Source organism: Pelophylax lessonae (genome assembly GCF_965119305.1).
Source record: "Pelophylax lessonae genome assembly, chromosome: 11".
Lineage (NCBI taxonomy): Eukaryota > Metazoa > Chordata > Amphibia > Anura > Ranidae > Pelophylax > Pelophylax lessonae.
In genome coordinates this window covers 148,483,858-148,497,259 of record NC_138778.1, presented here as the reverse complement: position 1 = coordinate 148,497,259, position 13,402 = coordinate 148,483,858, and the positions used below count along the sequence as shown (strand labels likewise).

Below are 13,402 nucleotides of genomic sequence, written 5' to 3'. Positions count from 1 at the left end.
GACATCCTTGGACAGCTCTTTGGTCTTGGCCATGGTGGAGAGATTGGAATCTGATTGCTTCAGTGGACAGGTGTCTTTTATACAGGTAACAAGCTGAAATTAGGAGCACTCTCTTTAAGAGAGTGCTCCTAATATCGCTGAATTGAAATCTTGCGGATTGATTGGGGATTGAATATTTTTCACTCATTAAAATGCAAATCAATTTACAACTTTTCTTTATATTTGTTGTTATTCTGTCTCTCACTGTTAAAATAAACCTACCATTAAAATTATAGACTGATTATTTCTTTGTCAGTGGGCTAACGTACAAAATCAGCAGGGGATCAAATATTTTTTTCCCCTCACTGTATTTGGTTGTGTTTAGCTATTTTAGCAGCTCTACATTTTAAAACTATATACTGTTTTTTTCTGTTGGAGTTGTGTGATCTCTCAAACTGCAAACAAGTTAAAGTTAGAGGATCATCTTTCTTCTTCTGGTTCGGCTAATTATATATATATATATATATATATATATATATATATATATATTATAATAATAATAATGATAAAGATTGTTTTTCGCTATTTGTCCTGGTAGGTCCATCATGCTCCAGTAGATGTGGCTCATTGCCATCAGGAAGAGATGGATCATGCTGGGGAGAGAGTGAAGAGTATTGTCAGACCTGTAAGTAGCCATGATATCTTAATATTGCCTTAAATACAAGTTAAAGTTGATGTAAACCTGATTCATGAATTTTGACCTAGGCACATATATCTGCAGTGTTTTCTTATCTATCTCCAAAGCTCTAAGTCCCCGTCAACTGAGATAAAACCAATTCTATTTTACTAGTAATGACGGTGATCAGGACTGCGACAGATCGGACACCTAACTGACACTTGGGGAGATCAGTTACATTACTACAGGAATCCGTGCTAAAAATATACACTGTATTAATGACACTGGTAGGGAAGGGGTTAACACCAGGGGCGATCAAAGGGTTAAATGTGTGCCTAGGGGATGCTTTCTAACTGTGTGGGGGATGGGCTCACTGGATGAACATAGAGACCTGTGTTCCCAAATAGGAGGAACATAGGCTCTCTGTATTTACCACTGACAGAACAGCGGTCTGCTGTGTTTACATAGGCAGACTGCCGTTCCGCCTTCATAGGAAGCAATCGCGGGTGCCCGGCGGACATCGCAGCTGCCGGACCCACTGATTGGCTTCCCCTCGTGCGCCAGCCCACACTAACTGCTATACAAAGCGACATACATATATGTCGTTTCGCGTAACAGAGCCAACCTGCCGCGGTATAAATACAAGGGCAGGTCTGCAAGTGGTTAAATAGATTTTTACTTTAAAAGCATTTTGGTAAAATAAGTTTGATAAAAATCAGATTTAATTAAAAATCAGATTTAACCACTTCAGGTCTGGAAGGTTTTATCCCCTTAATGACCAGGCCATTTTTTGCGATTCGGCACTGCGTTACTTTAACAAATTGCGCGGCCATGCGACGCTGTACCCAAATAAAATTGACGTCCTTTTTTCCCACAAATAGAGATTTCTTTTGGAGGTATTTGATCACTTCTGCGGTTTTTAGATTTTGCGCTATAAACAAAAAGAGACATTTTTGGAAAAAACACGATATTTTTTACTTTCTGCTATAAAACATTTCCAATAAAAAAAATTAAAAACAAATTTTTTTTTATCAGTTTAGGCCAATTTGTATTCTGCTACATATTTTTGATAAAAAAAATCCCAAAAAGCGTATTTTAATTGGTTTGCGCAAAAGTTATAGCTTTTACAAGCTACAGGATAAATGTTTGGAATTTTTATTAATTTTTTTGTTTTTATAAGTAATGGCGGCGATCAGCGTTTTTTTAGCGGGACTGCGACATTGCGGCGGACAGATCGGGCCCCTAACTGACATTTTTTTTACACTTTTTGGGGACCAGTGACACTAATACAGTAATCAGTGCTATAAATATACACTGTTACTGTATAAATTACACTGGCACTTGCAGGGAAGGGGTTAACACTGGGGGTGATCAAAGGGGTTAATGTTTGCATAAATATGCTTATTGACTGTGGGGGAAGGGTTCTGTGACAGGCACAGAGAGATCGGGGTTGTAGCTTAGCTGAAACTCCTGATCTCTCTCTGTCAGTGTGACAGAAGACTCGCCTGCTTTGTTTACATAAACAGGCGGGTCTTCTGTCAGTTTCTCTAATGATCGCGGGAGGCCGGCAGCAATCGCCACTGCTCCTCCCGTGGCCCGCATCCCGCTGTGTTTAAACACAGCTGGAGCGCGGCTCCGGCGGCGTGCGCGCGCCTAGACCTTGTGCACAAAATCACGTAGTACTACGTGGTTTTGCGCAGCCGAGCCGCCCTGCTGCAGTAGTACTATGGTGGGCAGTCAGCAAGAGGTTAAATAACAAAAAAATCTGATTTCTTTTTTTTTTTTTTTTTTTTTAAATTTCATTTTAAAAATCATTGATTTTTATCCACCCTGCACAGGTGGCAACCTTTCATGGTACTACGCTTGAATAAACTGAGCTGCTGAGAGTGACTCATTATTTTGCAAATGTAGGAGCAGTCTGCATACCTAGGTGCTTGATTTTATACATCTGCGGCCATGGAGGTGATTGGAACACCTGAATCCAATGATTTAGAGGGGTGTCCCAATACTTCTGGCAATATACAGAATCTGGATATTGCATGTTGCGTAGGTCTAGCTTTCTTCTCCAGGAACCTAAACTGTAACTTCACTTTCAAGGGAAAACAAATACAGAAAATAAAAAAAGCCAGATAGCATGGACAATTGTTACACAAGTCAGTTTTTATTTGTTAGTAAATGTTAGTAAAAATGTATTTTCCTTTTTCTTTTTGTGTTTTAAAAAAGTTCATTAAAGAGAATTCAGATACAAAATTGTACAAACATAGAAAATGTGAGAATAAGCATGAAATATTCATATAAAAATGTATCAATTTAAAAAACAAAATATATATGATTTCACAAAAAAAGGGTTTGTTTTAATGCTTCAAGAAATAAATAAATATATATATATATATATATATATATATATATATTTTTTTTTTTTTTTTAAAGATTAATAACAAAATTATATATTAACATAAAAGGAAATCCAAAAATAATAAAAAAATAAATAACAGAATAATTCAATGCCATCATCTCTCGAGCCTCAAAAGGAGGCAATAGCAACCATCTTCACCTATCTGGTAACAGTATTTTCCTTTTTCAAACTGCAGTCCTGTAGTTTTTTGTAAGATTCAATGCAGCATGGCAACCTGGAGATTTTCTGTACGGAGTTGGTGTACAGAACGTCCTCAGAAATGTAATTTCCTGCTTGTGATTGGCTCGCTGATTTTCCTGAAGTTTGCACTAAGATGCAAGTCAGATTTTAGGCATCCTCTGCAACAAAAATTACATTTTTGGTGAGATGCTCCCAAAATGTTTCATGTCTAAAGGGATGCAGACCCTGCGTTTTCCTCGTTTGAAAACTGCAAGTGCATCAGCTGATTGTTAATGTAAACATCACTCCCATTCAGATTCACTGCAGATTAGGGCTGCAACTAACGATTAATTTGTCTGTCGACTAATCTATCGATTATTTTTACGATTAGTCGACTAATCTAACGATTATTTTTATTTAATTTTTTTGCTTAATTGAGTGTTTTTTTGATTAGCTAATTAATCCTGTAATTAATACAGACCCCTCAGTAAGCCCCCTCCCAGTACAGACCCCACAGTAAGCCCTCCCACCGAGTACAGACCACTTAGTAAGCCCCCCCTCCCAGTACAGACCCCTCAGTAAGCCCTCCCACCTAGTACAGACTACTTAGTAAGCCCCCCCTCCCAGTGCAGACCCCTCAGTCAGCCCTCCCACCTAGTACAGACCACTTAGTAAGCCCCCCCTCCCAGTACAGACGCCTCCTTCCACCTAGTACAGACCACTTAGTAAGCCCCCCCTCCCAGTACAGACTACTTAGTAAGCCCCGCCTCCCAGTGCAGACCCCTCAGTAAGCCCTCCCACCTAGTACAGACCCCTTAGTAAGCCCCCCTCCCAGTACAGACCCCACAGTAAGCCCTCCCACCTAGTACAGACCCCTTAGTAAGCCCCCCTCCCAGTGCAGACCCCACAGTAAGCCCTCCCACCTAGTACAGACCCCTTAGTAAGCCCCCCTCCCAGTGCAGACCCCTCAGTAAGCCCTCCCACCTAGTACAGACTACTTAGTAAGCCCCGCCTCCCAGTGCAGACCCCTCAGTAAGCCCTCCCACCTAGTACAGACCCCTTAGTAAGCCCCTCTTCCAGTGCAGACCCCTCAGTAAGCCCTCCCACCTAGTACAGACCACTTAGTAAGCCCCCCTCCCAGTACAGACCCCCCAGTAAGCCCTCCCACCTAGTACAGACCATTACAACCCGCCACAGTACAGTACAAGCCGGTGTAGCGCCGCACATGTGACATTTCTAGGTAGCTAGGTGATCGGGGAGGAAGCTGTGGCGGAGTACGGGGGTGCTGGAGACGCTCAGCGCTCACCTCTTGTCTCCGACATCGGTGTGGACGGAGCCCGGGGGGGGATTTCACCCGGCCGGCAATGCTTCAAGCGGCGCGGCGGCCGGCCAGGGGGCGTGTGACGTCACGAGTTGACGCGTCGACGCCTTTCACGCACGTCGGCGATTTTTTGTAGTCGACGCGTCGTGGCAGCCCTACTGCAGATAAAAAACGGCTTTTTGCTCAGAGCAACAACCTGTAGGATTCTGCAACAAATGTTTTTGATCGTTTGCCGATCACTTACCGCATATTTACTGCAGCAGTGTGGCTCTCCCAGGCAAACCGACGTAGGGGTACGTCGGTAGCTTGGAGGCAGCTAAGGGGTGAGCGCGCGCCAGATTTGTTCTAATTCCTCTCCACTCTGTCCAAAAAAAAAAAAGTTTTGCTTTTAGTTACACTTTAACGTGCAACTTTTGCAGTTTACTATGCTGTTTACCATGAGGTCCCTCCTTTAAAGGCTAAGTTCACGTTTTTTGTTCTAACTTCCAGCTCTCCTATGTACCAATATACCATTATTGTACCTCTTTTGCAGAAACCTTAAAGCTTTCTATGATTTTTAGAACAAGGCCTTAGCTCAACTCTGGTGTGTTCCATAAAAAAGTCATGACTTCCTGGTATGTAGATACGGGACATGAAGACACAGGAAGCAGTTCACAAGCTGAACTCATTAGCACACACACTCTGCACCCATCAACTATGTTTGCACAGCATCCCTCCAAGCGTACATTTCCCTGGCTTGTTGATGTAAGTTGCCACGGCTGTTATGTTTGCGTGGCGTCCCCAGAATCTCTCTAGACGGGGTTGGGTCGCATGTTAAAGTGATTGTAAAGTCTAATTTTTTATTTTTTTTAATAATAAAATAATAAACGTTCTACTTACATGCCCTATGCAGTAGGTTTTGCACAGAGCAGTCTAGATCCTTTTTCACGGGTCCCTGGCTGGAGCTCCTGCCCCCTCCTTCCTGTTGAGTGCCCCCACAGCAAGCAGCTTGCTATAGGGGCATCCGACCCGAGCTGCAGCTCCATGTATTCATTCAGACATGGAGCTGCCGTTCGGCCCCGCCCCCTCTCTCTCCTGATTGGCTAACTGAGTTAGGTTGGCAGCAACGGGAGCCAATGGGGCTGCTGCTGCCTCTCAGCCAATCAGGAGGAGAGAGAGTCCTGGAGGGCTGAGACACTCGTGGACATCGCTGGATAGAGAGGGGGCTCAGGTAAGTATTAGGGGGGCTGCTAAACATAGAAGGTTTTTTTTTATCTTAATGCATAGATGCATGAAGATAAAATACCTTCTGACTTTTCAATCCCTTTAAACTCTAGGGCTGTCTTCAGCCGTCCTGCGGGCCGTGGGTTGGACACCCCTTGATGTAGTGCAAGGGCCTACTGGACTGATAACAGAGTGAATTAATAGATAGGCGAGTCCTCCTATTCCATAGTTTTAGTAAATCTAAAGGAAATAGTACAGAGATTGTATAGTGCATGGCCACCTTTATACATGTACATAGGAGGGAGTGGACAGACTCTCAGCTGTCAGGCCCCACCCACTCTGTACGTGTATTTTTGGAGGGGTGTTTTGGAGCTTTCCTGCGAATCCCACATAGGGCAGTCCAATTCCCTTGAATGGACTGCCCTAGGCATGACAAATACTCCGAAGTAGTTCCAGAATCCTTTTTTGAGTGGAGCCTGGGTCGTTTCTTTACTTTACTTTTTGGTGCGTTTGCAGCATGTTTGTCATGCAACAAAGCACAGGGCAAACATGCGCCTGATACACAGGCTTGGGGTGCCATCAACAATTAAAGGCTAAGTTCATCTTTACAGTTCACGCTGTACTGAAGTCATGTGATCTCCTGCTGTCAGGCACTGGATGTCGCTTTACTGGTCCGGGGAATTCAAATCCTTCTGGCTTTCTCTCCTCTTCTCCACTGCTGACAGGATCCTGATTAGTCAGCGCCGTCCATGTGACAGTGTTGACCAATTAGAATGCCTCCTATCCCTATGTGCTGAGAGGTACAGATAGGAGATTAAGCCATGGGGATTTTAAATCCCCGGACCGGTGAAGTGGCAACCCAGTGTCTGATAGCGGGAGATCGCGGACTCCGGTACAGCGGGACTGGGGGGGAGGAGGGGGTACAGTGTATGTTCACCTTACAGATTTTCTGTAAAGGTGAACTTGCACTGTAAAGGTGAACTTGCACTTTAATAAGACTGAAACTGTGCCTAGTTTACTTTAGGTGTATAAAGGTGGCTATACATTATACAATCAGACTGTACAATCTCTGTACAGGTTCCTTTAGATTTACCAAAACTATGGAATAGGAGTACACACCTATCTATCCATTCACCCTGTATCCAACCAGGCAGGTCCTTGTATACATCAGGGGTGTCCAATCTGCAATTTTAGAGGGTTTAGCAGCTGTTCCAGCCCACATTGACAAGCCAGGCAAATGCACACTTTGAGGGATGCTGGGGATTCGGTGCGAACATAGCTGTGGCAACCTACACTGACAAGCCAGGCAAATGCACACCTGGAGAGATGCTGGCGACTCCATGCAAACATAGCAGCTGTGCCAGCCTACATTGACAAGTCAGGCAAATTCACACCTGGAGAGATGCTGGGGATGCCATGCAAACATAGCAGCCATGGCAACCTACGTTGACAAGCCAGCCAAATTCATGCTGGAGAGATGCTGGGGATGCCATGCAAACATAGCAGCCATGGCAACCTACATTGACAAGCCAGGCAAATTCATGCCTGGAGAGATGCCATGCAAACATAGAAGCTGTGCCAGCCTACATTGACAAGCTAGGCAAATGCACGCCTGGAGAGACGCCGGGGATGCCCCTGCAAACATGGCCATTATGGCAACCTACATTGACAAGCCAACCAAATGCACACCTGGAGAGATGCTGGTGATGCAATGCAAACATAGCTGCTGTGGCAACCTACATTGACAAGCCAGGCAAATGCACACCTAGAGAGATGCTGGGGATGCCATGCAAACATAGCAGCTATGGCAGCCTAGATTGACAAGTCAGGCAAATGCATGGCTGGAGGGATGCCGGGGATGCTGTGTAAACGTGGTTGATGGGTGCAGGGTGTGTGCGATAATGAGGTCAGCTGGTGAACTCCGTCCTGTGTCTTAACAGTTTTCATGTCCCATATCTACATACCAGGAAGTCATAAACTTTTCTATGCAACACACTAGTGGCTGAGGTGAGGTCTTGTTCTAAAAATCATAGAAAGCTTCTATTTTTCTAAGTCTAGTAAAGTGCTGTTATATACTAAAACCTTGTTTATAAAATATCATGTAAGGTGCAAAGTGTCTGTAAAAACTGGTATAAACTACATATGCTACAGCCTAATCTTATGTACTCAAGAAATAAAAAAATTCAACAACACCAGTGTTTAGTACCTGAAAATCCAAAAACTGTGATCTCAGTGATGAGATCACTATCATACGTGTGTATATCAAATCAGTGATGAGATCACTAACATACAGTGGGTACGGAAAGTATTCAGACCCCCTTAAATTTTTCACTCTTTGTTATATTGCAGCCATTTGCTAAAATCATTTAAGTTCATTCTTCTTCCTCATGAATGTACACATAGCACCCCATACTGACAGAAAAACACAGAATTGTTGACATTGTTGCAGATTTATTAAAAAAGAAAAACTGAAATATCACATGGTCCTAAGTATTCAGACCCTTTGCTGTGACACTCATATATTTAACTCAGGTGCTTTCCATTTCTTCTGATCATCCTTGAGATGGTTCTACACCTTCATTTGAGTCCAGCTGTGTTTGATTATACTGATTGGACTTGATTAGGAAAGCCACACACCTGTCTATATAAGACCTTCCAGATCACAATGCATGTCAGAGAAAATGAGAATCATGAGGTCAATGGAACTGCCTGAAGAGCTCAGAGACAGAATTGTGGCAAGGCACAGATCTGGCCAAGGTTACAAAAAGATTTCTGCTGCACTTAAGGTTCCTAAGAGCACAGTGGCCTCCATAATCCTCAAATGGAAGACGTTTGGGACAACCAGAACCCTTCCTAGAGCTGGCCGTCCGGCCAAACTGAGCTATCGGGGGAGAAGAGCCTAGGTGAGAGAGGTAAAGAAGAACCCAAAGATCACTGTGGCTGAGCTCCAGAGATGCAGTCAGGAGATGGGAGAAAGTTGTAGAAAGTCAACCATCACTGCAGCCCTCCACCAGTCGGGGCTTTATGGCAGAGTGGCCCGACGGAAGCCTCTCCTCAGTGTAAGACACATGAAAGCCCGCATGGAGTTTGCTAAAAAACACCTGAAGGACTCCAAGATGGTGAGAAATAAGATTCTCTGGTCTGATGAGACCAAAATAGAACTTTTTGGCCTTAATTCTAAGCGGTATGTGTGGAGAAAACCAGGCACTGCTCATCACCTGTCCAATACAGTCCCAACAGTGAAGCATGGTGGTGGCAGCATCATGCTGTGGGGGTGTTTTTCAGCTGCAGGGACAGGACGACTGGTTGCAATCGAGGGAAAGATGAATGCGGCCAAGTACAGGGATATCCTGGACAAAAACCTTCTCCAGAGTGCTCTGGACCTCAGACTGGGCCGAAGGTTTACCTTCCAACAAGACAATGACCCTAAGCACACAGCTAAAATAACGAAGGAGTGGCTTCACAACAACTCCGTGACTGTTCTTGAATGGCCCAGCCAGAGCCCTGACTTAAACCCAATTGAGCATCTCTGGAGAGACCTAAAAATGGCTGTCCACCAACGTTTACCATCCAACCTGACAGAACTGGAGAGGATCTGCAAGGAGGAATGGCAGAGGATCCCCAAATCCAGGTGTGAAAGACTTGTTGCATCTTTCCCAAAAAGACTCCTGGCTGTATTAGATCAAAAGGGGGCTTCTATTAAATACTGAGCAAAGGGTCTGAATACTTAGGACCATGTGATATTTCAGTTTTTCTTTTTTAATAAATCTGCAACAATGTCAACAATTCTGTGTTTTTCTGTCAGTATGGGGTGCTATGTGTACATTCATGAGGAAGAAGAATGAACCTAAATGATTTTAGCAAATGGCTGCAATATAACAAAGAGTGAAACATTTAAGGGGGTCTGAATACTTTCCGTACCCACTGTACGTGTGTATATCAAAATCAATTGGTAAAACAAAAACAATATATGACAGAAAAATAAATGTAAAAAGACCACTATAGATAGTGACAATTCACTGTAAATCGTGACCAAAAACCCATGCTGTGCAATAGAAATGCTCTTCTTCCAATAAATTCAGTGCTCCACCACGTGCGGGTAAATAAATGCACTCACCAGAGCCCCCGGGTCACAGGGACCACTTGCACCTTAGTGTATATAAGAGATATGGACTTGTAGAACTCTTTCACAGTAAGCGCAATCCACCTTAACAGGTGTCCTCCCCTCAGACGATGGACCATAAATGGCATAAAAAACAAATGACAAGGTGATCGTACAACAGCATTTTAATAAATTAAAGATTAAAAATTAAAACAACTCTGCAGTAGTTGTGCTTACATTTAAAAGTGCCCAGACCGGCACCAGCTCAATAAGCCTGCACTATGCCCCACGGCAATCAAGACCTGGTAGGATATGGATCCACTCTCTCTCACCGATAGTTCCGGTGTTCCGTGAGAATGACCTACCCGTGAGAAAAACCTACCCCTCGTCACTTCCGGTGCTCCGCACTGTATGTAATGCAGCTGTTACATTAAAACAGCTGTGCTGAAATACGAGTGATCTCCGCTCCTGTCCCGGTCACTTCCCTGATCTCGGATAGTAAATATAAAAGCGGCGGCGGCTGTATGAAAACATAAATCACGGAGCCGAAAGCCGCTTTTATATTTACTTGCCGAGAGCAGGGAAGTGACCGGGACAGGAGCGGGGATGACTCGTATGTCAGCACAGCTGTTTTAGGTAAGCGCCGCGTCGGTAGGTTCTTTTCACGGTACACCGTGATCGTTTTATACTAGTGCGCATGCGCACTAGTAAGCTCCTCTGTTCTGCCATTAGGTATCCGGGGCTCTGAGCATGCGCACTGCTGCGCTGCTCAGATGCTTCTGGCCGGAAGTGACGAGGGGTAGGTAATTCTCACAGGGTAGGTAATTCTCACGGAACACCGGTTCCCCGACCCGCGGGCGTTTCACCACTACCCAGGAAATGACGTGTTTTGATTGCCGTGGGGCATAGTGCAGCCTTATTGAGCTGGTGGCGGTCTGGGCACTTTTAAATGTAAGCACAACTACTGCAGAGTTGTTTTAATTTTCAATCTTTAAGTTATTAAAATGGTGTTTTACAATCACCTTGTCATTTGTTTTTGATGCCATTTACTATCCATCGTCTGAGGGGAGGATACCTGTTAAGGTGGTTTGAGTTTACTGTGGAAGAAGTCTATATTTCTTGTATACACACTAAGATGCAAGTGGTCCCAGTGACCTGGGGGCTCTTGTGAGTGCATTTATGCCTTGTTTCCACTAGGGATGCACCGAAATGAAATTCTTTGCCGAAGCCGAATAATAATGAAATGCTTGGCCGAAGGCCGAATACCGAACGCGGTGTTTCGCATTTTTTCCATTTATTTTGCCAATTTTTAGGGGGCACGCTGATGGGCACATTTTATGTTAGGGGGCACGCTGATGGGCACATTTTATGTTAGGGGGCACTCTGATGGGCAAAACAAAACATTTAAATCAGCGTTGCTCTTAACATAAAATATGCCCATTAGCGTGCCCCTTAACATAAAATATGCCCATCAGAGTGCCCCTTAACATAAAATATGCTCATCAGCATGTCCCTTAGCATAAAATAAGGGGCACGCTGATGGCCACATTTTATGTCAAGGGAGCACTCTGTTGGGCACATTTTTTTTCTTTTTTTTTTTTAAGGGGCACTTTATAGGGCACTCTAATGAGCATGGCAAGTGGCAACAACATATGGCAGTCTGCACACTAATGCTTGTGCAGCTACCGTATTCTCCCCCAAATGTGCTCCACATACCTGAACTGCAGCCAGGTCGGAGCCAAAAGCCGCGAACAGGGGGGCGGGGCGTGCACATAGTGTCACGCTCGCTGGACCTAGTGTGAAGGAGCCGCAGTCAGGAGCGGGGGACGTGCGCGTGACGTCACACCCCCTACTCGCGGCCGGACAGGACACCGGCGGCGTGTGAGCAGGGAGCCGGGAGCCGCAATGAGGAAGGGGAGCGGTCCGGGCGGAAGCATCGCGCGGGCCGCCATTTAGTGACCGCCGCTGACATTGTTCGGCACAAAATTATTCGGCCTTTTGACTTATTCGGCCGAACACCGAAAGTGCTATTTTTTCTATTTTCGGCCGAATAATGTTCGGCCGCCGAACATTCGGTGCATCCCTAGTTTCCACTGAGCGGTTTGGTACGGTACGCTATTTTGAGTGTTTCCATTATGAAAGTGGCCCATACAACCGAACCAAACCGCACCATTCCTGGTCCTCCTTCAGATGTAGAGTCATAGGAAATGGTACGGTACGGTTAGGGCGGAGCTACTGGCGTAACACGATACATTCCATTGATTGGTGGACAGGAAAACGTCAATGCTCACGTCAAACAAAAGCACAAAACGAGCACCACGTTTGGTGTGAACCCTGCATGGCCCCTAGCGGTCCGACTTGCAGTGGAAACGCTCACCTGAATAGGCCGGACCACTCTAACCCTTCCAAACTGTACCGACCCGAACCGTTCTGCTCAGTGGAAACGAGGCATTATTTACCTGCACCTGATGGAGCACAATTTTTTGCACAGCACGGGTTTTTGGTCACAATTTATAGTGAATTGTCACTATCTATAGTGGACTTTTTACATTTATTTTTCTGTCCTATATTGTTTTTGTTTTACCAATTGATTTTGATATACACACGTATGTTAGTGATCTCATCACTGATTTTGATATACACACGTATGTTAGTGATCTCATCACTGATTTGATATACACACGTATGATAGTGATCTCATCACTGATTTTGATATACACACGTATGATAGTGATCTCATCACTGATTTTGATATACACACGTATGATAGTGATCTCATCACTGATTTGATATACACACGTATGTTAGTGATCTCATCACTGATTTTGATATACACACGTATGTTAGTGATCTCATCACTGATTTTGATATACACACGTATGTTAGTGATCTCATCACTGATTTTGATATACACACGTATGTTAGTGATCTCGTCACTGATTTTGATATACACACATATGTTAGTGATCTCATCACTGATTTTGATATACACACGTATGTTAGTGATCTCATCACTGATTTGATATACACACGTATGTTAGTGATCTCATCACTGATTTTGATACGCACGTATGTTAGTGATCTCATCACTGATTTGATATACACACGTATGATAGTGATCTCATCACTGATTTTGATATACACACGTATGTTAGTGATCTCATCACTGATTTTGATATACACACGTATGATAGTGATCTCATCACTGATTTGATATACACACGTATGTTAGTGATCTCATCACTGATTTTGATATACACACGTATGTTAGTGATCTCATCACTGATTTTGATATACACACGTATGTTAGTGATCTCATCACTGATTTTGATATACACACGTATGTTAGTGATCTCATCACTGATTTTGATATACACACGTATGTTAGTGATCTCATCACTGATTTTGATATACACACGTATGTTAGTGATCTCATCACTGATTTTGATATACACACGTATGTTAGTGATCTCATCACTGATTTTGATATACACACGTATGTTAGTGATCTCATCACTGATTTTGATATACACACGTATGTTAGTG

At 43.9% G+C, this 13,402-nt stretch overlaps 1 protein-coding gene across 1 annotated transcript in view; it reads left to right on the top strand.

The window, feature by feature from the left end:
* ERBB2 (erb-b2 receptor tyrosine kinase 2) overlaps positions 1-13,402 on the top strand; it is a gene marked incomplete at its 3' end in the record, with an annotated part of 299,046 nt that overhangs the window by 130,614 nt on the left and 155,030 nt on the right. The window contains exon 5 of the mRNA XM_082272837.1: positions 578-664. Within this exon, the coding sequence (XP_082128963.1) occupies positions 578-664 (87 nt within the window). The remainder of the gene's footprint in view (positions 1-577; positions 665-13,402) is intronic.